The 27,661-nt window shown below is 35.6% G+C and overlaps 1 protein-coding gene across 3 annotated transcripts in view; it reads right to left on the bottom strand.

Moving 5' to 3' along the window:
* BORCS5 (BLOC-1 related complex subunit 5) overlaps positions 1–27,661 on the bottom strand; it is a 77,099-nt gene that overhangs the window by 16,040 nt on the left and 33,398 nt on the right. For all 3 annotated transcript variants that reach the window (XM_031938208.1, XM_031938209.1, XM_031938210.1), the window contains exon 3: positions 16,490–16,647. In XM_031938208.1, coding sequence (XP_031794068.1) covers positions 16,490–16,647 — 158 coding nt within the window. The remainder of the gene's footprint in view (positions 1–16,489; positions 16,648–27,661) is intronic.

Below are 27,661 nucleotides of genomic sequence, written 5' to 3'. Positions count from 1 at the left end.
TGGGCCTAGAGACTGTTCTCCTTCAAAATTCTCTTAAATTTTGCCAAATTTCTCCCAAAATCTAACTTCTGATGCTCTTGTAGTAGGCTAAATTACTCGAAGTCATTTATGTGAATGGTTTCCCTCTCATTATTGGTCAAGTCCTTTTTTCTCCTGTTCTCATAATCTCCCACAGAAGCTGGAAGAAGATTAGAGAACAATATTCTAAATATCAATTTTAGAAAAAAGAGAACCTTTGAAGACATATATGGAATCAAGGTAGGACCTGTAACTAGATGGCTTGTATAGCCAGTTATACCTCTGTCATAGATAGCACAACTACAATGCAGAAAATGTATGAGATACACACACATGAGGGATATTGTTTTTAAGAGAAGCAAGAGAAAGGAGTCAATGTTGGATGTGGCATCCCAGGAAGAAAGTAGAGATCAAAATATCTAGCAAGGACAAAATATCAGGGGAAAGGAGCCAGTCAAGAAAGTGTGGCAAGTGGGAAATAGGAAGATGGCACTAAGATGATATTTTAGTAGGAAGAATTGTTGTTAGGGACCCATAGAATGGAAGGTCTACCAAAAAATTACAGACTTCTAATAGGGCAGGAACAGTGGAAGAAAGACTCAATTCAAGAAAGAAAAAATGGGATCAATAGAGATTGAATCAGTGGAAAGGTGGGAGTTTGGGGATATGTACTGAGGATATGGAGATCCTCAAAGTATAAGTCAATTCAGTTTAATTTATCAATATTCTGATGGAAATGGATCACATAAGAAGTTGTGAAAATATAAGGCAAATTTATTTTGCAGAGATATTACCTATCTTATACATTAACTCCTACATATACTCATGATTAGACCTAAATATGTGGTACTTGAAGAGTTCTTGAGATACAAAGTTGTTGCTACTTGTAAAGCTTTTAAAATGTCTGCCTTGCTTTCTAACTGCTATGTGACTTAATAGCTAAATTACTTTAATTTGTACTGTCTGGAAGAAATAAACCCAATAAAAGTATACAATAGGATATGTATGTTATTATAAGCTGGTGAAATCCAATTTTATTGGTATATAAGCCTCCAGGATATGTGGCTTGACCTAATGTCTCTACTATTCCAACCAGTGTTATGCTGTGGCATTGTTATTGTTAAATTTCCCAGCTGCTTGACCCTCATTCCTCATTCTTTATTAGATATTCTAGAAAATACCTTCATTTAAATGGTACAGGCTACCCCACAGCTTTGCCTCACTGGAAACAGAGCTATCTCCTATTAGTGCCACATCATTTTTGTCTAAAAAATTCCATATATGTTTGATCTGAGTAGATTTGGATCTTTGGAGTTCAAATTATGCTGTTCATCTGAACCAACAGCCCTGATTATGTGTCTAGAGACAATGGGGTTATCCCATCTGTACTGTTTCTCACTAGCACCCATGTGGGACAATGTCAATATTCAAGAGTAACTCTCTCCCCCCTTTGAACTGCAATTATACTGAGACCAATGTTAATGACTATTAAATTCAGTAGTTCTTTTGGGATATTATAGTTTATATAGGCTTTTGGTGTAGTTTGAAACTTTAATGACTTAAATTATTAGGCTTTTGAAAAAATAAAAATAAATTATTAGGCTTTTGGAACACTCTTGTAGAAGTAGTAGAAGATAATCAGGATAGGCCTTTTGTTCTGTGGAACTCTGGCTTAGTATGAAAGGAGAGACAACTCAAGATATATTGATAAAAGAAGAATTTGGGACTAAACAAGATAGAGAGCATTGCAAAATATAAAATGGATCATTCTGATTATATTAAATTAAAAAGCTTTGCACAAACAAAAACAGTACAATCAAAATTAGAGGGAAAACAGAAATCAGGAAGAGGGAAGGGGGAATTTCTAGCAATTATCTCTAATAAAGGCCTCATTTCTCAAATATATAGGGAACTGAATCAAATTTATAAGAAAACAAGTCATTTCCCAATTGACAAATGGAAAAAAAAGATAAGAACAGGCAGTTTTCAGATGAAGAAATCAAAACTATCCATAATCATATGGAAAAAATGCTCTAAATCACTATTAATTAGAGACATCAGACTGGATAATGTGACAAAAAAGGAAAATAATAAATTTTGAAGAAAACTGGGAAAATTGAGACATTAATGCACTGTTGGTAGAACTGTGAATTGATCCAACCATTCTGGAGAATAATTTGGAATCCTGCCCAAAGGGTAATCAAAGTGTGATTATTGAGCAATACCAAAACTAGGTCAATAATTTTTTAAAAAAATATTAAAGGAGAAAGGCCTATTTGTACAAAAATATTTAAAGTGGCTCGGCACAGAATTGGAAATTGAAGAGATGCCCATCAATAGAATATTGTTGTACCACAAGAAATGATGAGTAGGATGATTTCAGAAAAACCTGGAAAGACTTAATGAAAAGTGAAAGGAACAGAACCAGAAAAATGATGTACACAGTAACCACACTTATCTAAGCAATACAATGACCCAAAACAATCCCAAAGAACTCATGATAAAAAATACTATCTGTCTACAAAGAAATGATGGATACAGACCAAAGTATACATTTTCACTTTATTTTTTTTTGTTTGTTTTCTTCCACAAAATTATTAATATGGAAATGTTTTACATGAGTGTGAGTATATATGTGTGTGTGTGAGATACATATAAGATTTCTTACCATCTTAAGGAGGGAAGAGGGAAGAATTTGGAACTCTATGTAAAAAAAGTTTTTACATGTAAGTAGGGGGAAATAAAATGTATTTTTAAAAAAGATGCATAAACGCTAATGGGAAAAACAGTAGAAAATAAGTAACTGTCTTTGGCATCAAAATGGTTGAATTTGCATAGTACTTAGTATCTTGTAAATCTAGATAATAAAATATTAATAAAGAAAAAGAAAGACATACACACACATACAGACACAGAGAGGGCTTCAACTCTCTCCATCTCTTCATTTACTTTTCTGAATGTGTAGAATTTCCTATTAAGCGGAAAGGAAGGGGCACTCTCTTTTTTTAAGGGTCAGTCAGCAAGTATTTATTAAACAGTTATTATGTACCAGGTACTGTGCTAAATGATGGGGATACAAAGAAAGGCAAAAAGATGCCCTGTCGCCTCAAAGAGCTCATAAAGCATACAGCCACTAAAGCAAGAGTTTCTTCAAGTGATCCCTGAATGAGCTATAAAGTCTCTGGCTGCTTGGCTGCCCCAGTTTCTCTGTCTGAACACAGCTGCCCAAACAATCTGGAGAGGCAGATTTTGAGGGGAGTGGCTATTTTGATGCTCCAATGCAGGCTACATTACTGGAGATATCCCCTAGAGCCTTATAGGGCTTCTTCAGGGAGATGATCATTAAAAGGTGGACAATAATAGGACAAGATTCCTGACCAAAAGACATGAGTTTTGAGAAAGTTGTTTTGAGCACAGACCCAAGGAGGTAAAGTGTCTATTTAACAATTCTATCAAGTCTTAATGTTTCACATCTTTTCTTTTTTAATGTTTTATGTCTTAACATTTTAAGTATCAACCTCAAAGGAAAGTATAATAATAATTTTAATTTACCTTTTGAAGTTTAAATTTATCCACATGCTCTTATGAGTCTTTTGTTTGTTAAATATTTCTTTTGCATGGATGCAATAAATAGCTGATCACTATCTGATCTACGTTATACATTCAATGTTTCCCTATTTCATTTTTGGGAGATCCTGGATATCTCCCTAAGGCTCTGGGATGGTGGTGTAAAGAGCTAGAGAGTATACAAAAAAGAAGCAGATTCCTCTTTTTAGGTCTCAAACTCCACCAGGACTGAACTCAATCTGTGTATGTGGGCCCAGGGCTAAGGAACCCCCATTAGAGTAAGAGCAAAAGCACCCCAACCAGCTTCCCAGCACATTAGTGGATTTATAGAGTTACATCAGGATATAGCAAAAGTAGGTCATAGGGCTACTTTTAAAAGTTTTACAGGGATACAAATTAACAGATGATACAGATTTTCAAAATGTGATACACTACTCTTTCAAAACACATTTTCTTCAGATGGGATGAGTGTATATATTTCTAGAATAAACTATTCTAAAGCTCTGCTCAAATTATTTTAATCACTCTGTCACAGCAAAGAACAAGGCAGTAGACAGCATCTTGACATGTCCTCACACCTAACCTGTTTCACTACCTAAGGTAGCTATTCTGAAACTGCTTGTGAAAAAAGGCCAATGGGCAGGCCCTTGTGGTAGACCATTTTTGACAGACTCAAAGGAACAAAGCTGGGTGAGGGAAAATTCTTAAAAACAACTTCTGAGGAGATAAGTTCTGAGGGGCTACAAGGTCACCTATTAACCTAGGCAAAGTAGGGTGGAGCTGGGGATGCAGGGCAACTGGCAAGGGCAATTCCAGGGTAAAGAGACTACAGAGGAAATGGGTCTATTATTCAAAACTGCTGAGACATCTGTGCCCAGAGCCTAATGGGACTGAATCCCACAACAGCCAAACAAAGGACAGAGGCAGGATGTGAGCTCACCTTCAGCCAATAATTACAAATGTAAATTCACAACAAGCAGGTAATAAACCAGACTGACCCCCTTCTAGGATTTCAGCCTCTCTGGCAAAACAGAGCTACCGTAGAGGAAGCATGAGGTCAGAATTAAGAGGGCACACAGTAAGTCTCATAGCCAGGCAGATTTAACTAATTCTACCTACACATGCTACAAATGAAACACTAGTTAGGTTTCTCACTGATCATACTTTGACATACAAGGGCATAGCAAAGAGAAAAAAGATAGATTATACCTAGTATTGAGTCAACCTAAAACTTCTACCAAGCACACACATACAAGACAGTAACTAGCAACACAAAGTAAAATATAGGACACTTTAAATAAAATATAGAACTGTATCATTCAACAGAAACCTGGCACTGTATGTGTGTGTGTGTTTAAATAAGCACTTCGTCTACTCCTTTCAGGTTTTAAAGTATTTCAAGCAAGTAGATTAATTTCCAGTAATTTAGCAATAACTAAATAAGCAGTCCTACACCTTCATTCATATGTGGGAAGTTTACCTAGCAGAGGTATAAAATGTCATCAAACAAAGCAAAAGTATAGTGGTTACTGGGCATGGTGCTATACACCTATAATCCCTGTTCCTGAGGACTGGGGCACTACTTGAGCCCAGGACTTGTGACCTGCAGAAGTCCTCTCCAAACTAAATCTGGCATTAATATGATGAGCTCCTCAGAAGTGGGAGAGGAAGAGGAAGTCAGGGAAGGGGGTAGAGTGCACCTAGTAGGGCAAACCAGCCCAGTTTGGAAATAGAACAGACCAAAACTTCCATGCTGATTAGTAACATGTCAGGTCTAAATGGTTGCTGTCCTTTTAGCTTCGACAAAATAGAGAGGCTTTCAAATAAATATGTATGCACACACATGTCTATATGTGCATATGTATAAATTAAGATTAATAAACTAAATTATGTATCTGTGTATACATGTGTGTTTATGTTTACACATGCAGGTTATAAATTTTAATCCTAGCCCTGACAGTGATTCTCTAATAGATATAATCAGGTATGTATGTATATAAGTTATATGTGTGATTAGATAAAGACATGAAGATATGTATATCAGAGTCAACTAAATTTTGACTGCCACAAAATATTCCATAATGTCTGGTTTGTGATAGTTATAATTCTTTTTGTGTATATCAATATTTATTATGCATTCCCTATATGCTAAGCACTGTGCTAAGGATATGTTTATTATTTAGGACTTTTCTTACTACAATAGTTATCCTGCCTTTGTGAATGAATTGGCACTATTGACAAAAAAATTTATCAGTCATCTATGAACTTATTAAGCAGAGCTATTATATTTTAACCAGGGTATACTTGAAGACCATTTTCCATTATTAGTCCCACTCTCTCCTTTATCTAATGCCTTCCCCACTTTCTACAAACATGCCCTTGTCTCTACCATTATACTTAAAACAAAACAAAACCAAAAATGTACAAAACTCAAATCCTACTATCTACCCTATCATTCCATATTTTTCTTTCCTTTCAAGGCTAAACTGAAGAAACACATCTATACACAGAGCCTTCACTTTCTCTTTCCATGTTCTACTAACTCCCCTAAAATCTGGTTTTCATCGACATCATTCAATTGAAACTACCTTCTCCAAAGCTGCCAATAATCTCTTCCTTGTTAAATCTTAGAGCTTTTTCTCAAACTTCATCTGTCCTAACATTTCTGTAACATTTGACATTATAAACCATTGTTTCTTACTAAGTACCCTCTCCTATCTAGGCTTTCATGACATTGTTCTTCCCTGATTTTTTTTCCTCTTTTTCTTTCTTTTTTTATTTTGGGGAAAAGGTAACTTCATTGCTCTTTTCCACTCCCTCTCAATTCTTCCACTTAAAAAAAAAAAAGACTAACAAATGTTGATTGTCAAACAAAATTCATATCTCTAATACATCACCTATACAGCAGGAAATAGTTTGCATAGATGCTTCCTTATCATCACAGTGAAATCATAGTTGTTTATTGCATGGATTCAAGTTGTCTAAAATTGTTTGCCTTTACAATGTTGTTGTTACTAACTGGATTATTCTCCTGGTTCTGATTCTTCAAACACTTGCACTCATATAATTTCTTGCTTGAAGTACAAAAAATAGAACTTTTCGTTATATTAAAGTATCACAATTTTGTCACTCATTCCATAATTGACAGGCATTATTTTAGTTTATGGGCACCTAAATGACACAGTGGATAAAGTACTGGGCCTGGAGTCAGGAAGACTCATCTTCTGAATTCAAATCTGGCCTCAGACACTTACTGACTATGTGACTCTGGGCAAGTCACTTCACCCCATATGCCTTAATTTTCTCATCTGTAAAATAAGATAGAGAAGGAAATGGCAAACCACTCCAGTATCGTTTAGGAAAACTCCAAGTGGGGTCACAAAGAGTGAACTGAAATGACTCAACAAAAAACAACATCTAGTTTCCAATTTTTTAAAATAGTATTTTATTTTTCCAAATACATGCAAAGATAGTTTTCAAAATTTCACCTTCGTAAAATCTTGTGTTCCAAATTTTTCTCCCTCTCTCCCTTCCTCCTTCCTTCCCAAAACAATAAGCAATCCTATATAGGTTAAACATGTATAATTCTAAACATATTTCCATATTCAACATGCTGCACAAGAAAAATCAGATCAAAAAGGGGAAAAACATAAGAAAAAAAAAACAAGCAAGCAAACACCACAAAAAAGGTGAAAATACTTATGCTGTGATCCACATTCATTTTCCATTGTTCTACCCTTGGGCACAAATGGCTCTCTCCATCCCAAATCTATTGGAATTGTCTTGAATAGCCTCATTGTGAAAAGAGTTATTAGTCCATTACAGTTGATCATCATATAATCTTGATATGTACAATGTCCTCTTGGTTCTGCTCACTTCACTTAGCATCAATTCAAATAAGTCTTTCCAAGCTTTTCTGAAATCAGCCTGCTCATCATTTCTTATAGAACAATATTCCGCTTTATTTATATATCATATTAGTTTCCAATTCTTTACCACTATAAAAAGAGCTGCCATAATATTGTACATATGGGTATTTTTGCTTTTTCTTTGATCTTTTTGGGAGCACAAACCTAGTAGTTAGTTTTTGACAGATATGAGGTGGAACTTCAAAATTATTTTAATTTACTGCTTACATATTATTAGTGTTTTGGAGCCTCTTTTCACAAACTTGGATTTCTTCTTTTGAGAATTGTGTTCATATCCTTTGCACATGTATCTGTTGGGGATTAACTTCAGATTAGTTGTTTCTGACAGTAAATATCTTATGGTCTTTAAATTTTTCAGTCTTTTGATTTATTCTAATATTTTTGGTTATTTCTGGAGTTATAGAACTATTTTACTCCTTTCTATTTTTTTAAGGAATCTACTGTTGGTAAGGTTTTCCACCTTCTACTTAAAGTAATAAAGAATAAATCTCTTTTAATTTTTTCCCCTTCCCTGTATTCCAGGTCCCAATGGGATTTTATTTTTTTAATATGTTAAAGTATATGTTAAATACAATATATGTATACATATCCATACAGTTATTTTGCTGTACAAGAAGAATCGGACTTTGAAATAATGTAAAATTAACCTGAGAAGGAAATCAAAAATGAAAGAGAACAAAAACAGAGGGATTGGAAATGTTATGTAGTGGTTCACACTTATTTCCCAGAGTTCTTTGCTGAGTGTAGCTGGTTCTATTCATTATTGAACAAATGGAACTGATTTGGTTCATCTCACTGATGAAGAGAGCCACGTCCATTAGAATTAATCACCATATAGTATTGTTGAAGTATATAATGATCTCCTGGTCCTGCTCATTTCACTCAGCATCAGTTTATGTTAAGTCTCTCCAGGCCTTTCTGAAATCATCCTGCTGGTCATTTCTTATAAAACAATAATATTCCATAACATTCAAAAATACCACAATTTATTCAGTCATTCTCCAATTGATGGGCATCCATTCAATTTCCAGTTTCTTGCCACTACAAAGAGGGCTGCCACAATTATTTTGGCACATGTGGGTCCCTTTCCCTCCTTTAAGATCTCTTTGGGATATAAACCCAGTAGTAACACTGCTGGATCAACGGGTATGCACAATTTGGTAACTTTTTGAGCATAGTTCCAAATCGCTCTCCAGAATGGCTGGATGCATTCACAATTCCACCAACAATCCATCAGTGCCCCAATTTTCCCACATCCCCACCAACATTCATCATTACCTTTTCCTAACATCCTAGCCAATGTGAGATGTATGTAGTGGTATCTCAGAGTTGTCTTAATTAGCATTTCTCTAATTAATAATGACTTGGAGTATCTTTTCATATGGTTAGAAATAGTTTCAATTTCTTCATCTGAAAATTGTCTGTTCATATCCTTTGACCATTTATCAATTGGAGAATAGCTTGATTTTTTATAAATTGTCAATTCTCTATATATTTTGGAAATGAGGCCTCTATCAGAACCTTTCCCAATGGGATTTTAGAGATCATATTTATCTCAGCTCCCCTAAACAATGAGTTGGTCCCCTCTCCTGCTGTGGTGCTTTGTTTCCTTAGGAATACATATGTACCTGGACCATGCTCCTTGAATAGTAACTTGTCTATGGGACTTGTTTCTGTCTTCCACTCATGTTCTGACAAACAAGAGTCAGAATATAGTCTTAGATGTCTCGTAATTACAACTTGTGCTGACTTGTAACTCCTCCCACCCGCACGTCAATCAATCACATCAATCACCTGAAGGGTTCAGGATTTTTTGATGGAGTTTTATTCCTTCTTCCTGAAGCAAGCTTTCATATACATTTCTTTCCCCCACCTCCCCCACCTTTTTTCTAACCTTTTTTTTAACCTTTACATTGAAATCATCATGTATCAAGATGTGTGCTGAATTAATCTGACAGGAATATTCTGAAGATCTTTACAGAATTTCTCTACCACTTCATCCTCAATGTATGCTAATCTCGTCTTCACAAAGCAACTAGGAACTTCCTAAAGGTAAAAATTTTGTCTCATTCTTCCTTTCTCCTCCACAATACCTAATGCTGGGTAGGTGTTTAAATACTTGCTATGACTGGGCACCCACAGAAGCACCCATGAAAATTAATTATCACAGTCAGCTGTGAAGGGAATAAAAATTAAAATTCACAAATTTGAGAATACTAACATAGAACTCTCCCTCAGAAGCATGAAATCAATTTAATCACAAAAAAGCTTATCTAATTATTTGTATCAGTATTTATTATACTCACATTTCCTTTAGATCTGAATGCTGCCAATATAACTTTTATGTGCTTTTATTTGTCCACATATTGAATTTCAATTAATATATATTCTCTTTGGTAATTCATTTCCTCCCCCTTTTCAACACATGTTGCATTAAGTTACTTCCTTGCACCTCTTTAACCAAATTGCCAGGAAACATCTGGAAAAATGGAGTGAGCTCATGTTTGATCAAAGCTATTCCTTCTGTTATGTTCATTTTGGAAGTGACTAATTTCAACACTTGGTTTTGGAATGAGAAGAAACAGGTATATGTTTTCATACAAGCATTTCAGGAGTTTGGTTATGCATAAGAAAACAGGAAAAATAAATCACCATGGGAGAAAAAAAGCCCTAAAACAAAGTAAGCTTTCTTTGTACTCCCAGAGCTATTTCAGAAATGACTTCCAATCTTAGTTTTGCAATAATCCAAAGCAACCTGACTTATTTCAAGGAGTGTTACAAAACTAATTTTAGACTCGGTTAAATTTCAATAGTGAATAATATTAAAAGGACATATGCAGAACTGTCCTGGCAGCTTTTCTAGCCAACTGTGTTAGCTCAGAGCTTGGGTACATTGGAGATGATGAAATCTCTGGACACTTGTAGGCTGGACACATATGACTCAGCCCTTGAAGGATTTGGTTGCAATAGGATAACTTCAGAGGCAAGTAGATTAGAAGTAGGTTAGAAGGATTGGGGGCAGCCCTGAGAGCAAATAGTCTTGGTAAATAGGGAACTTGAGGGGTTTCCCTCAAAGGCAGAGACTTTGGTACCTTGAAGTACATTTCCTCCCAATAGTCCCATTTCTCAAAGCATGTTTAAAAAACCAATTTCCTCTCCTCTCTCCCCTTTAGGTTATATAGGGTAGGGTGTCTACTAGAGAAATTACCTGAAAGGAGAGAAAGATTCTACCCATATTTAATCGAACCATCTCCAGTTCCAGCCATAATTACAAGTAGAGGCCAGCCCTAGGAAAAACAAAAAAAATTTTACAAGTTCTTACATTTCCTTTACTTGGAATTTTAAATTCTGCTTTATTTCCTTCTTGGGTTTTTTAAGCAAAATTTGCCCTTATAAGTGATATAATATTAGAAAAAAATATGCTTTGAAAAAATTTTTTCTCTTCTTAAATTTTCTTCTTACTTTTCTTTTTTTGACTCTTTGTATTACTTCAGATTTCCTTTAATTCTTTTTAATTTAGAGCTGAATTTAATTCACTGGTTTTGATATTATTTGGATATCTATTTCCTGTTGAATGGTATAATTTTGATATGCAGATTTGTTCTTTCATTTCCTTTTTATCCTATTGTGTTTTCTTTTTCTTTTTTGACTTATTCTAATATTTTTGGTTATATTCTGGAGTTATAGAGTATTTTACTCCTTTCTATTTTTTTAGGGGATCTACTGTTGGTAAGGTTTTCCACTTTCTACTTAAAGTAACAAAGAATAAATCTCCTTTGATTTTTCCCCCTTCTCTGTGTGCCAGGTCCCAATGGGATTTTAGAGATTATATTTATCTCAGCTCCCCTCAACAATGAATTGGTCCCCTCTCCTGCTGCGGTGCTTTGTTTCCTAAGGAATATATACATACTTGTACCATGCTCTCTGAATAGTGCTATGGGACTTGTCTCTGTCTTCCACTCATATTCTGACAAACAAGAGTCAAGATATAGTCTTATATGTCTCATAATTACAGCTTGTGCCTCTCCCCACCCTGTCACTGAAGTTTTCCAGTTTGATGTTGTTTTGCACAGTTTCCAATTTTGCCTTTCATGTTTTATTTCTGCCCCTCCCCCTTTTCTCTTTAAGCTCTATGTGTTTTATTACACCTTTTCTAATAAACCCTTTTGCTGCATTTGGATATGAAAGTCTGTTATTTGATGGTGCTCACTGAAACATCCTTATTCTCCTAACTGGGGAAAGTGCAAATGGAATGCATTTGTTGCTAATTTGCATATGTTCTACTGTTTCTAGGTTTCTCCCTAAACATCAATTGTTTAGAATATGGTTTTAAAGTCTCACAGTGGCAAAAGATTGTACAACTAGTTCAATTACATTCTATGATCAATCAAATGATATGAAAAGGTGAATGTTGCATAAACTTATTTACTAGATAATGATGTTGAATTACTAATCTTTGGAGCTGGCCATAAATATGAAGTTACAGATAAAAATATCAAAGGACACAATAACAGAGTTTGTGAGACTGATGCATATAGGCATTTTACTATGTACTGTCGTCCTTAAGGTAGATGTCTTCTGGTAAACCCCAGGCCAGGGAATGAACTCATTCTCTTGGTGGTATACTCTGATGCAGAAACTCCCAGGGAATTCCAACCAACCAAGAAACCCAAAATCTCCAACCCCCTCCAACTCATGAAATTGCTTCCAAGATTGGACACATCCATATCAGAATCACTGTCCAATCACCTATGATAAGGCAAAGAAAGGCAAACATAAGAGGCAGCCAGAGGACCAAAGCTCTAAGGACCACATAAGAACAGTTACCTTTTTATCTAAGGTTAGAAAAAGCTGAACCTCCCACCCCACACTTCTGGGAAAGGGACTGGAATAGTCCAGACATAACTGATCATCATATGGGGAAGAAAAGAGGTTGACAGCAGGGTCATTCTGTTTGAAAAGTCTATGTCAGTAGCTCTTCCTGCTCAGCAATCAATAAGAGAATGGTTTTATCATACCCAAAGTGCCTTAATCTTTCAATACTGAATCACACATGGTTGACCAGAAGCAGCCAAGGACTTCATCATTCCCAATGTGGTCAGGCCGAGGTAGCAACATAGAGATGATCATAAACAGACAAAATGGCTATGCTCATCTCCTGTAATACTGTTCAAGGAGCTATCTATGCCAAAGGATTGAATAATAAAATGAATGTTATTAGATACATCCAACTATAAACTCTAAGTACATTGTGACACTGAGCAAGACTTTTCCTCAAATTTTACTCTGGACTTTGCTTATGCCTCCTTCTTACATTTAGTTTACATTTTAGCTACTAGTGCTGTTTGCAATTTACCAACTATTAAGATCCATAACTGTAACGGGCTACAGCTTGAGTTGATGCACTGAGGTCCCAAGCACATGAGGTTAAATACCAATTGGACGATACTCTATTAATATATGCTTGGAGAAAAAATGGTGCAAGTTTTGATGTGTTGTATAGGAAATTACGTAGAGACGATTTTGGTGGGTGGAGAGACAGAGGCAGAGAGACTGCTGGCCGGGTTCGTGTCACAACGGCACTCACTTCCTATCGCCATCCCCCTTCACCTCGGCAAAGAATAAAGATCGAGGATTTTCCCTTAACCTGAATTCCTGACTCCAGCTGATTTTAAAATATATGGTCATCACACATGACAGCATTTTAATATACATTATGGTGATAATAAAAACAGTAATAAGTAGTAGCCAGAATTTATATAGTGCTTTAAGGTTGGTAAAGCACTTGGGAAATATTATTCCATTTTATCCTCACAACAATTCTAGAAAGTTGATGCTATTATTTTTCTCATTTTACATCTGAAGAAATTGAAGTAGATGGAGGTTAAATTGATGAGGTCCTGAAACACCGAGTGGGTTGACAGAGAAAGCTTGAAATACTGATAAAATTACTCCCTAAGGCAAACAAGGAAGGGCAGTAATGGGGATCAGTTCAACCTTATAGTTCCATCTTCTGTGAAGATCACCTTATTGGGTTCAATCAGAAATCTAAGTTATATCAAATTCCTGAGGTTAAATTTTCCCTATAAATCTGCTTATGGCCCATACCACCTTTGCTGAATCCCTTTTGGGTAAGCCCACCATGGTCTGTCCCAGGGTATCTTTCTCCTCACTCCTCCCCCTCACCCCTCCTTCACCCTCTCTATATCTTTGTTCTCACCCCCCCATTATGCCCCTGTCTTTTTATATGCTCTCCCAACTCTATTTCATATTTATCACTCCTGTTGTCTATTTTATCTCTTCATTTTATCTGTAACCTCTTCTCCTTAATACACCTACCTTCTGCCAAAAAGAATGGTCATTGTGAATCCTTCACATGAATGAACCCCAACATTTGGTGCTAATTGTTCTCCTTAATCTCATCATTTGGTATGGTACCTCAAACCCATCAAAATGACTTGTCTAAGATCACACGGACAGTAAGTATATGAAGCTGCATTTGAATTCAGGTTTTCCTAACTCCAGGTCCAATGCTTAGGGACAAATTTTGGAGCAATACAAAGGCAGGCAAACCTATTTTCATAACAAAAAAAGGAGGCATGAGTATATGTGATGCCCACATATTTTATAATTAAAGTTTTAGAAGAAAACAAAGAGCTAGTATTGACATTTTTTTCCCTGAATATTTAGTAAAAAACAATCTGAGCACTTCAGGCTTCCTGCAATATAGTAAGGAAACACTTAAATAGATTAGGCCTCCCCAAACTTTCTAAATACCTAAATATGGCTCTTTGTAGTAAAGATGAATTAATCCACAAGCATTAGGAGTCTATTATAAGCAAAGTACTGTACTAATCTCTAGGAATAAAAAAATAAAATAAAATAAGGACAGTTCCTGCCTTGAGGGAAGTTCTAAGAGGACACCAAAATTATATGTTAGTTTTTTAAAAAAGGATATATAGTGGCATAAAATTTCCCATTTTTTCAAGAAAATACGCTCCCATGCACTTAAGAAAAAGTATGTCCCAGAATACCAGGAAGAATATTGTATATATTCTGTCCCTTGTTATTATTCCTTAGTAAATATCTCTTTATAAAAGTTAATGATGTTAATTGATTTGTTGATACTGGGGAGATATTCATTGCTAAATCTGTATTGGGGAGAACAAGAAAATTTCAATGCTATCTCTATGTTTTCTTCTAAAATATGAAATATGTATGCATCAAATATGTATCTCCCTGAATACTTAGTCAAAACATGACAAAACCATCAAGTTTCCTAAAATACAATTCAACACTTATCTAGACCAGGCCTCTTCAAACTCTCTAAGTATCTAACTGTGACTCTTCGTAGGAAAAAATATATAAGCTTACAAAAGAAACCAATTATGCTGAAATACAATTTCAAAAAATTTTTTTTAAAGTTCATGGACCATAAATTAAGAATCACTTGTCTAAACTATTTTAGGAATGCTTGGTGGTTGAATGACCACTCTCAGAAAATAATTATCAATGTCAGTCTTATTAACTGAGGAGAACATCATGAATGGTCCCCACAGGGGCAAATATTATTAGGTAGCTTAATCTATGACTTAGATTTAAAGAATACAGGCATACTTCACTTTATACAATTTATGAGGATTCTTAAAAAGAACAGTAGAATAGGAAGAGGTATATCAAGGATAAGTCTAATTTTATAATATCTCATTGGTTAAAAAGTTTCTATGGAAATATATTATGTTGATTTCTAATTGATCTTGAATTGGCAGAGAATTTTACTTCTGACCTGTAGCAGTGATTAATGCTTACAAATCCACACCAACAAGCATAAATGAAGTGTTTATAATGAGCAAAGAACTGTGTAAGCTGTGGTAGAGAAAATAAGAGAAATATAAAGGGAAATATCTGCTTTGAAGGAACTTCCCACCTAGTTGTGCATGGACACATAATACCTAGATCAGCTATTCTCAAAGGGTTTTTTGCACACCTGTGATGGGTCCATATGATTCAAGCAATCCTGGAAGTCAAAACAGTTTTCCTAATAATTTTTGTTTAGCTGGTTCAGTCATATCTGACTTTTTGAGATACTAGAGTGGTTTGCCATTTACTTCTCCAGCTCATTTTACAGATGAGGAAACTGAGGCAAAAAAGTGAAGGGACTTGGTCAGAGTCACACAGTTAGAAAATGTCTGAAGCTGGATTTGAATTCAGGTCTTATTGACTGTAGGCCCTATCCACAGAGCTACCTAGCTGCCCTATCCTAATAATACTAAGATGTTATTTGATTACTAAAATACTCCTCTTTTCCAACTTCATGTCTACATGAGACCAGATTTTCTTCAAATAAAATAACAGACTGTAACAGAATGGATCCAAAACCAGTTACAATGTGGATACAAGTAGTTCAACTCCATAATTTTACAAATGAGGAAACTCATCCCCAGAGAGGTGAGTTAATTTGCCCCGATTGCATAGTAACCAGGCAGAGAGGCAAGACCATAACCCAGGTCCCTTATTCCCAGTTCAGTGCTCTGTCCATTGTGTCATTCTGCTATACTTACACAGACTGCATACAAAAATGCATACTAAATAATAGGGAAGTGATCTATTAAAAACCTGATGAAATTCAACAAAAACATATAAATTCTTTTTTTTTTTAGTTTTTTTAATATCTTTTTATTTACAAAACATATGTATGGGTAATTTTTTCAACATTGACCTTTGCAAAACCTTCTGTTCCAAATTTTCCCCTCTTTCTCCCCCTTTCCCCTAGATGGCAGGTAGTCCAATACATGTTAAATATGTTAAATTATAGAACATATAAATTCTTATGAAGAAGTAACAAATATCAGTCATGGAGCTCAAAGAGCATTGATTAAATATGGATACCAAAGAAGAAGACCAAAAATTTAAAGTAGACCACAATCAAAAGGAGTCAACTTGAAGAGAGGAGGAAAAAAGGATGTACAATTTACCTCTTTGATTCGTTTGACCAAAGCATTCTGATCAAAGGAAACCGCTTCTGCACATTGATGAAGGTGATCTTGATATCGGAGACAGAGCTGAAGAACTTGTTGAGAGTCTAGCTTCTCTAATTTGGTATTTGTAGGAGATGTCTGGCCACTCAAAAGCCCTAAAAAACAGGGGGGGAGGAAATGAATTGTACCAATAATAGGTTCATAGATCAAGCAGTTGTTGAACATCTGTAAAGGGGGAAAAAAGTGTTGTTTATTATTGCTTCTAGAATCCAACAACTCACTTACCAGTAGATTCAAAACCAAAAGTTTTAATAGTTGGGGATTTGTTGGTTTTCTTGCTTTTAATTTAATTTTTAATGACAAAATGTTTACTTTAACTAATATAGAGGAATAAATTATACAAGAAGTTGGGAGACGATGGTAAAAAAAAAATTAGTTAAAGAAATAAAAAACACTTCTCAAGTTCCCTTGCAGGATTTCTGGGAGTAGGACTGGTTCAGCCTCTTGGTAGAGACTTCCAAGAAGAGAGAATCCACCATCTCTTAAGTAGTTCATTATACTTCTAAACAATTGGGAAGTTCCTAAATTTGCCTCTTTTAACTTCTACTCATTGATCCTGCTCTGATTCTGTACTCTGAGATCAAAAAGAACAAGCCTAATCCCTCTTCCATATGAACACCAACCAGATATTTGTAATACAGAGACCACATCCACACCAAGTCTTCTCTTTACCAGGTAAAACACCCCCAGTTCTTTAATCATTCCTCAAGTGACAGAGTACAGAAGGATCATCATCTCCCTATTCCTAGAAACTCTGCCTCTCAAGGTAGCCTGTGGTAGCAGCAATATCTTAACTTGAACCTCTTTGCAAGTTAAGCTAATTTTTCCTTAAAAAGTCTTAGAACTGTCCAAGTGACTTAATTATCTCAGGGGACTAAAGCCTCAGATTCTCCCATTAATAACAAACAGTCACAAGAAACTCTAGATGCAAGCTTTGTTTGGTCAGAAGATTCCAACAGCAAGTCAGGAAAGGAAGCTTTACTTAGCTAAAATAACTTGTTGATGTCTCACATGCAAATCTTTATTAAATAGTTTTCTCCTGCTAAGTAAATATCCTTTTGTTAACTATTACCTAAAAATGTTTTATTTCATTTTAATATTGAACATGAACTACCAGATTATACTCCTCAGTCAGGCACAGCTCAGAACAATGGGTATGGTTGTGCAAGATGTAGGCAATGCAGAGAAAGGGTGAGCTCAGATTAGCTTGGGGGTTTCTGGGAGTGATTTTGAGTTTACAGACTGTGATTATTGACCACAAGGCCTCCTCCACCCCTCTAAGATTAGAGAGTAAAGTATATATGGCAATGAAACAAGAAGAGACCAATGTAAATAAATACATTCTTTGTCCTTATGAATTGTACCTTAAAAATAATGTCAATAAATTTTCTTCTAGATCCACCACCTGTGTTGTCCAAGGGCCTTTCAACCTGATAATTTAAGCTTCCTTCAAGGTGTTCCATGGGATTTCCTCAAAATTTAGTTAACTTTTTTTTTCTCTGAGGCAACTGGAGTTAAGTTACTTGCCCAGGGGAAAATTTAGTTTACTTTTAAAGCAACCAGTAAGGGCTGGATTTGGGGGGGACTGAAAGCAAGTTTCTTCCTAATTGAAAAGGACAAATGAAGAATGAGATGTGTCTGACTCCAGCAGGCAAGAGATGCTTTTATATTGTTAAAGATCACCACCAAATTGCCTCAGACAGCCAAAGTAAAAATGATCCCCTCCTACCCATTCAAAAGTTATCCTGGTGTATCAAAGTTTGGTTTTTATGAACAAGCAACTTCAGGCCTATAATCTTTTTTTTGACGTAGCAAACTAGTGTGAATGGTGACATGAAAGATTCCAACAGTGAAGGGAAAAAAAGCAAGGAATTTTACAACTGTGCTTTGAGTTTTGTTGTTGTTGTTGTTTTTAAGTTGGCATTAGAGAGTTTTGTTATTACTTTTGTTGTTGTTTTTAATTTGGCATTTGAGAAACCAACCAGAATTGTGTCATTGGACTTTTCTGTGATTGTTTGATGCAAGCCATTGGGGGAGGCACTTAAATAGCAATACTTAATTCTCCCCAGAAGACCAGGGACCTTTCTGAAATTGTCAATATGGAATCTGAGGTATATCAGTTTCAAAAAATTTTTTACAGAGAATTTTCATTCACACTACCAAATTGAATTGAGAACTCAACTCTTTCTGGCACCCTCTCCCAAACTTCCAGTGAGGGCCCCTACAGATCTTAGGGCTCAGACAATCTTTCCTATCCTGTCAGAAGCAGCTACTGCTTATACTTGGCAGAGAGTACACATGTCCTGGCCCAGAGGAATCTCTGGCTTTGAATCTTTTTGTTTTATTTTGCATCTTTCTTTGGGCTAGGAAGGCAGATGACCCTGAGCTAGACACTTCCAGTCTTAATCTATCATGGGAGATAAAGATATCAGGGATTCTTAGGTCCCTCAATGAAGGGTGACTGGGAACAAGAGGAGTCTCTTGCATTGGGAAGGAAGGATGCTGGCAGAAATGATCTCATACAACAGTGGACCCGACAGGGCCAGTAACAATACAGCCTGCAGCAAGAGGAGGGCAGTCAGACCTCAGCAGGAACAGTATCGACAGTAGCAGTATTTACAGAACTCTGCACAGACATAGAAGTTCAGGGGCTATATAGGCCTATAAGACTGCTCTACAAATCAGTACTTCTATTATCCCCATTTTACAAACAAGGAAACTGAGGCAGATAGAAGTAAAGTGACTTGTCCAAGATCACACAGCTAATATGAGACTGGATTTAAAATCAAGTCTTCCTGACTCCAGGTCTAGCATTTTTTTTTTTCATCTGTACTATCTCGTTGCCCCTAAGCACATGCTGATGGTTGACTGGGGAACCACAAAGGGAAACTCAGGAAAGGGATCTTCAATCAGCTGACATCAATTGTCTTCCCATGCATTATTAAATATGCTTTGCCAGTCAATGAGTCCATTAGTAAATATTTATTAAAAGGCACAGGGAAGATACTTACCAATATTTGTGAGGAATAGCTAATACATTCAATGTCAGAATTAGGATGCAAGATAGCCTAGATTAAATGTGATAAGATTCAGCAGAATAGCAATCAATCAATGTAAAGATCACCTTTTGATTGCAAAAAATCAATTTCACAAGCACAAGATAGAGAAGACATGGATAAACAACAGTTTATTATAAAAGGATCTGGGGTTTTAGTGGTCTGCAAGCTGAATGCATCAGCAGAGTAGGATGGCCACCAAAACAAAAAATCAATCTAACACATTCTTGGACTGCATAAAGAGACACAGCTTCCAGAAGTAAGGAGGTCCCTCCACATTCTGCCATCCTATCCACATGTGGAATATTATGTTTAGTACTAATGCTGTTTGAGTGGTCTAGATTAGTGGTGATAAGAGAGTTGTTAAGAATCCCCTTTAAATCAGCTGCAGGTTTTAGGAGTGAAAAAATTCACTCATTCCTGAAATACTAGTTGCAAAATGAAAGTTTATTGTTAGATAGAAACCAGTTTACCGAGAGACTGACTTCTATAGTGGCAGGAGACTGACTTCTATAATGGTAGATCTATGGGAAAATGGAGTTTTGCACTGAGAATGCAGTTCTCAGTGGACAGGAGGTCCTGGCAGCAAAGGGAGCTACCAAGATCCATCTTCAAAAGACCTTCGTTGAAGGAAGCTATTATATTGGGTCTTAGTGGGGGCTGGGACAGCCCAAGTTGGCTCATCTACAAGCTGGGTTTCAGCTTGAACTGGAATTTGAATAGAATTGAATGAGTTTTTTAATTGAAAGGGTTGGAATTGTTTTGCTCAGGACTGAACCAACCCCACCTAGATAACAGAATAAAATTATTTGTCTTGTTTTCCTCAGGCGGGGATCCTCACTGAGGCAGAGTTGAAGATTTTCTTCTTCAAAGAGTTTTAGAGTTTCTGGGTCCCTTCAGTACCACCAATGGTCTTTAACACATAACACAGTAATATATGAGAAGGCAGTGAAGTACAGTGGAAAGAGTCCTGGACTGGGAGGAATAAGGACACTTACTTCTTCATTTGGTCTCTGCCCCCCACTAGTTTGTATAACCCTGAGTGAGTTACATATTTGTGGGGCCTCGTTTTATCATCTATAAAGTAGAAATACTACTAGCACCAGGGACAAGATTATGGCACACAATGAAATGAAACAAGGATGTCTAAAATGCTATTAATCACAGAGCATATATTACTTTTGTAATGATTCCTATTGGTTTCTTCCCATAAATACACTGTAAACTCCTGATAATATCATCAACTTCTATCCCATCTGTCCTTTAGAATAACATAGGGAAAATGTAGGCATTTAAATGTTTGTACAATGTTGAATTCAAAGTCGCTTTTAATAGATCCTGAATTAGGATTAGAATTTATATATTCTATATGTTGGAAACATTTCTTAATAAAAACCTGTAGAAACCATTGTGTTTATAGAAAATAGGGAGATAGGAGGCCACAGAGAGGGTAGAAAACTAAAGATAAATATTCTACAGATTCAATAAGCCAAAATTAGGACCTACCTCTCTGTGTAAAGTGTTGGATGGAAAAATCATCAGGGTTTAGTCAAATTTTGGAAAATATTTTGCTGACCAATTCTTCTCCTCTAAAATGTCAGGTAGAAAAAATCTACAGTTGTTCTAATACAAAGTACAGGGCCATATGTGTGCTTAAGTCTGGCTCTTACTGAGCATGGTTCCTTAACTCTAGGAGGCCTATCCAATTTCTGGGCTGGCTCTGTATTTTAAAAGTTGTAGGTGTTACATTTTTGCAGTATAATAAGAATCATTTCTTTCCAAAATAGAATGAGTCTTATTTTTTTAAGCTATTATAAAGACAAAAACAAAAGAATTTGTGAAAACATACTCTTGCCTGACCTTCCCCATAAAAATGATCTGAACAACTATTAAATGATTTCCTTCATTTGACTAATACTGTATTAATGTGCTATTCCATAGTCAATTTTTCTTAAAAGAGAAACACATGTATGCATGTGCATACATGTGCACACAAACATTCTGCATCCTTGGTGGGGCTGAGGGGAAAGGGGCTCTGGATCTGTGATTTCATTATTGTGAGAAAACTCCCTCTACCAAGGCCAATCAACAATTGTTCTGAACTTCAGAGTCTTACAGCAGCTATGGGCAATGAGAAGTCAAATGACTTGACGAGGTCAAAAGCCAGTCTAAATTGGAGACAGAATTTGAACCCAGTTTACTCCCTGGCTGGTTCTTCAACTACTACTTCATGCTGCCTCTTATACTTAGTGTTTTTTTTTTTTTTAAACCAGAAGAATTAAAGTCTAAATGCCTTTGTCTACCCTCCAATCCTAAGTCTCCTAGGGCATGAGTATCAGCCACAACAACATGGAAATTCCTCAGAGTGTTCATATCAGTCTTGTTTGCTCTTTAAGCCTTATGGGAAGGGCAGCTAGATGATGCAGTGGATTGAATACCGACCTTGGAATCAGGTGACCCTTAATTCAAATCTAACCTCAAACACTTAACATTTACTAGCTGTGTGACCTTGGGCAAGTCACTTAACCCCAATTGCCTTGACAAAAATAACAAGAAAACAACAACAAGCCTTATGGTAATTCCAACTCTCTGAGTCTAGACAGGAAGGATGCAGGCCCCAATAGACTAGCAATCCATAAAGTGATAAGCAATTTCCAATCTTCAACATGGGTAAAGAACCACTTCCTGCCTCCATGATGAAGTCACTAAAACAGCTATGGGAATATCAGTTAAGAAGCAGCCCTAATTTACAGATCACTCATCTGTTTTGGTAACCACCAGTGACTAAGTAAAAAATAGATGGACTCTCTCAGAGACCCTGAGGGAGAAATCTGAAAGTATATTGACCTCCAAGTCTAGAAAGCCATTATACCACTGCTACTGTCTTAAGAGCAGCTGAAGTAATCAGAAAAGGCTAAGATAGGAGAAAGTAAACCAAAAAATTTTTTTTATATTTTATTTATTTATTTTTTACAGAATTGCTCAAGTATCTTCAATGAAGTGCTTAAGTACATTCAGCAAATCTTGCCTATAGACTGCCTAATGAACAAAAACTCAGTCTTTCAAATCAGATAAATTAGGGGGTAATTACAAAAAAAGGTTTCACTTTAGCAAAAAAGTACAGCAAAAGGTGACTTTAAATGTTGAGTCCTGAGTAAGAAGGTACTATGCAAGATCTGAGCACTCTCCTCAAACTCCTCAGTAAAAATTTTAAAAGGTACCAGATGCTCAGAAAAGCTCAGGAAGCCAGAGAAACACCAATATATTCTCTCATTTGTTCCAGAATTGAACATGAAGAAGGCCAGAAGTTTTAGGGCACTTAGAAATTATATGTGCCAAGCAATTGAAAAACCAGCACAAGATCAAGTAAACAGGGCCTAAAACCTCCAGACACTCTTGATCAGGGAACCTTCCGAGGATAGGAAGCCAGCCCCACCTGCAGCCTTATGAGTGAAGAATAATCATGATAAAGACAAGAAGGAAGACCTGGACTCATGATTAAGGACATGGAATGAATCATATCACATAACATTGTCATTTCCTTTGTGAATTGATATGTGTATGTTGAAGTACAGTAGAAAATAGAAAAGAAAGCATAAAATTTACAGATGCAAATAATACATAAATGGGGTAGGAAAGAAAATTCAATTTTGGTACATCAAAGACACTGCCTTCGGGAGGAATATAGAAGGAATAAATAATGAACCAGTCCACTTATTCAAAAAAATATTCAGAAGAGAATGAAAGGGAAGAGAAACATAGGTGAAAAAGGTTAGGAAAAACTGGAAAAGGAAGCCACAAAAAGAATATCACTTAAAATGAGAAGTAAGAGGGAGAAAGGAGAGAGAAGATTTTAGTCCATCATTTAACTGAAAGGGGAAAACAGAGAAATTTAGTGTAGCTCTGGATCTCTCAAATTCCAACCACTCAGGGTTAACTGTATGCCCTAAGAAGACAAATGGCAGCTGACTTCTGGTGACCCAACAGAGGGTGGGGTAGGGAGGAAGAGTTATGACATATAAAGGAAACATACTAGGAAAAAAAAAAAGACTACTGAGTAATTGCAACCTAAATAACAGGGGGGGGGGGGGAAGTCTAGAAGAAGAGTCCTGGGTGAAGAATCTTCCCACAAACGTGAAGGGTCCACAAAATATGTTTACTACATATTACATATTTTGGATACTATCATCCCCAACTGCCACTTGAATTAATGAGTCAAGTCCCCAGAAACTGGCTATTAGACCTGTAGGATTAGTTCTCAAAGGTAGGAAAGCATCTTTCTAAAACTATAAATCAGAAGCCCCAAACAATGTTTTCTTTCAAATGATTGTCACTAATATCAACTAGTCAGCCAGATTTAATTAGTTTTCTTAAATGGATATTTACTATGGTGGTACAATTGAAAGAAAAATCACAAAAAAATCTGACATTCTCCCACTGATATACATAGAATCCAGGGTGATGTGGATTCATTTAGAGAGCATATATGGCAAAGAGGTAACTCACATCTCCTAAAAGTCCTTTTTTCTGTACTCCTCAAGATGTTTTTTTAGGTGTGGTATAGCATTGTTCCTGAGCTCTTTTATATTCTTCAATCTGCTTTTCCTCATTTTGCATTTGTGCTTCTCCTCATCTCTCCTTGGCTCCTGATACAGACACTTCCACCAGCCACCACTGTTCTGGGAACAATGCTAGGATACTAAAGGAAAAGTTCAAATCCTTTGGACTTTTTAAAGCTCATATAGTCTTCTTCTGCCAGACAGAGAATCAAGGTAGAAAGGAGACCAAGGCTAAAAGTCAAGTTGCTCTCTTCTCCACCAAATAGCTTCTTCTTAAAGGTTTTGCTGGAATGTCCTTTACTAGCTGGCTGCTTGCTGAAATGTCCTGGATTCTAAGGAAATGATCAACTCCTTCGTCTAATCTAAACAGACCTCCTGGCATGCCAAAAGACCTAACCAGACCTTATTCACACTTGGTAAAACAGTAAAGACATGTTTTAATCTAATAAGTATACCTGATATGATGCATCTTATCACTTTACTCAAACCCCATACCCTTACAGAAAAATAACTAAAAAGAAAGATATAAATTTAGGTAAATTTAAGAAGTATATAATAACTGAGGAAAGCTTGTATCAACATGTGAGTATCAAAGAGTTTCAAGAAAGACTTATCACAAGGATAAAGTACAGGCTTTAAAAAAGATGACAACCTTTTTTAAGAAAAAATATGTGGAGGAAAGCAAAAGTAAAAAAAAAAAAAGCATAACTTCAAATGTGAAAGGATTAAGCAAGTCAACTAAATGATTAGGGTAGCAGAAGTGACTAAGAAAAAAAATTAACCAACAAATTGGGGCATATAACAAGCATCTAAAGTAAAGAAGAATCATGAAGAATACAAATGAGAGAAGGAAATAAAATTTATTATTCATCAGGTGATTTCAAAACACAATAATAGCAATCACATTACCATATATAGCAAAACTAAAAGCATGCAATGTCAAGAGACATAAAACTTTAAAGTGCCACATATAGGTTAAAAAAAAAAAGTCTGGAAACAAAGAAAACTTCATCTGTTCCCCGAGTTCAAATAGAACAAGTTTAATTCTCCTCCATATAACAAACCTGAAAATATTTGAAGCCATCATGTTCCAGAAAAGGCTTTCCTTCTTTAGGCTAAAGATCCTCAGTTCTTCCAACCAATACTCATAAGACATAACCTAAAGTATTTTTTTTTCCATCATCAGTTTAACAATGGCCTTTCTAAATGCATCACCAAGAACGCAACTCAAAATTCTAGTGCAATATCACCAGATGAGAGCACAGTAAGACCTTCATTTCCCTAATGCTGGATAATATGCTTCTTTTAACATGTTCTAAGATCAAAGTAGTTTTTTGGATGTCATCACAATGTTGACTCATACTGGACTTGCAAGCCATTAAAATCCTTGTTATTTTACAAGATTAGGGTTTTTTTAGTCACAATTCTACCATATTGTGCTTGTGAAGTTAATTTTTTCAAGTTGAAAATTTTATTTAATTTTATTCACATTTATTCCTATTAAATTTTATTTTATTCAATTTGGCTCAATTTTAATAACTATGAATTCCTATTCTTTCACTAAATATGTGAATTATCCCTCACAGTTTCATGTCTTATGAAAATCTGATGAACATGACATCTAAACCTTTATGGATAAAAATGTCAGCTAAGCACATGGTCAACCAGATATTCCTGGAGTACTCCACTATTTAATTCCAAGTTTCTATTTATCCATCAATGATTATTTTTTGGTCTGGTCATTCAAACAGTTAAAAATCCATATAGTTTTAGAGCATAAGGCTCATATCTTATTTACAAGAAAAACATAAAAGATTTTATCAAGAGCTTTGCTAAAATCTAGGCAAATTATATCATTTACCCCTGAGTTACCAATCTAGCAACTTTATTATAAAAAGAAATAACAGTAGGGGAATCAGCCCAACTTATTTTTTGTGAATCTATGTGGACTCTTTGTGATTATTTTAAGAACATGATGTGGTTGGATCATCTTGAAGAGGGGAAAGTAAGAAAGAGTAAAGGGATGATTTCAGAGAATTTTGAAAGGAAGAAAAAAGTTCATGTTGTGGGGAGTGAAAGGAAATTAATTAGGGAGTAATAAAAGAATTAACTTGTGGTGGCCTTCATCAGAAAGCCCAACAAATTTAGATGACATGAATTTATAATGTATCTAGTCAGTATTAGCGACTTAACCATTTTGCTTTTTGTTGCAGCCTTTCATAAGATAAGACAATTGCTACTCCTATTGTTTTTCTTTAAAAACAAAAAACCAAGATTCTTCTTAGTAGTAATGCTTATGTTCTTTTGAGTTCCTGTGGCAATTTTTTGAATAAAGTTCATGTTATCATCCTAGTCAAAGTACCATAATTATTTCTAAAAGGAAGTGATATTGGAGGTTTATGCAGTAGGACTGTATCTTATTTTAAGATGTTAACTATCTCCTTATTAATAATTCTAAGATTATGTCAAGAATTGAAGTCAGTTCACTGGCTCAGAATTTGCAAATTATATTTTCTTCACTTTTTTTGAATAATTTTGGAAAAACATGTATCCTCCTACTTCTGCCCTTCGGTATTTGTGCCAACTCTATCTTTGATCTTTTAAAGATCACTAAGAGTAGCTCAGCAACACATCTGCTGACTGTTTCAGGATTTTAGGATGTAGTTCAAAGGCTCTATTACATAGTCCCTAATTTTCTTGGATATCAAATCCCTAATTAACCATTTTTGTTCATGTTCCTCTTTTCCCCATTATAGCTTTAAAAAAACAACACCCTTTTTGTTATTCTTAGCTTTCACCTCCAGGTTTAACTCATTTGACCTTAACCACCCTGACACTATTATTAAAGGATTGGGGCATATTTTTGTTTTTCATACTTTTTTTCTGTAAATGTCAGTTGTCATTGACTTCCCTGTAATCACAGGGATATTAGATATTAGATTTTTTTCCTCATCAGAATTGTTTCTCTTCATGTTTTCAGAATTTCATTCTTAAAAGGATTCCCCATCTCTCCTGGTTTAACTTATGTGGAACTGTTAGCCCATGAGCCTCTATTTATTCTTTTTTTTTTTCCCTTTTGAAATCTGTCCTCCAAAAATGTAGGTTATGTTTGGCTATTCCATATTTTTCTCCCCATTTCTATCACAAATTCTAAAACAGAATAGTTAATTTCTCCCAAGTTTCCCAGCATTTCTACCCCAGAAACCAGATTATTTATTGGTGAGAAGCAAAATAGTTCCATTTATTATTGGTTACTTCACATTTTAAGGATAAAATGACCACCAACTGAAACCAGGAAATTATTAGCTATTCTACTTTTGGAAGAAAAAGAATGCCTGTAGATGCCTGGATAACTGACATCCCCTTATGATTGCCATATAATACCTGTTACACAGTCTCTCTCTTCCTTTAATATGCACTCAAGTACTACCTTCTACATATAGGAAGGAATCACCTTCCTGATTCCCTCATTTGTTAATAGCATATCTTCCTTT

The sequence above is a fragment of the Sarcophilus harrisii genome, chromosome 5, assembly GCF_902635505.1.
Source record: "Sarcophilus harrisii chromosome 5, mSarHar1.11, whole genome shotgun sequence".
Lineage (NCBI taxonomy): Eukaryota > Metazoa > Chordata > Mammalia > Dasyuromorphia > Dasyuridae > Sarcophilus > Sarcophilus harrisii.
This window is presented reverse-complemented; position numbering and strand designations above follow the sequence as displayed.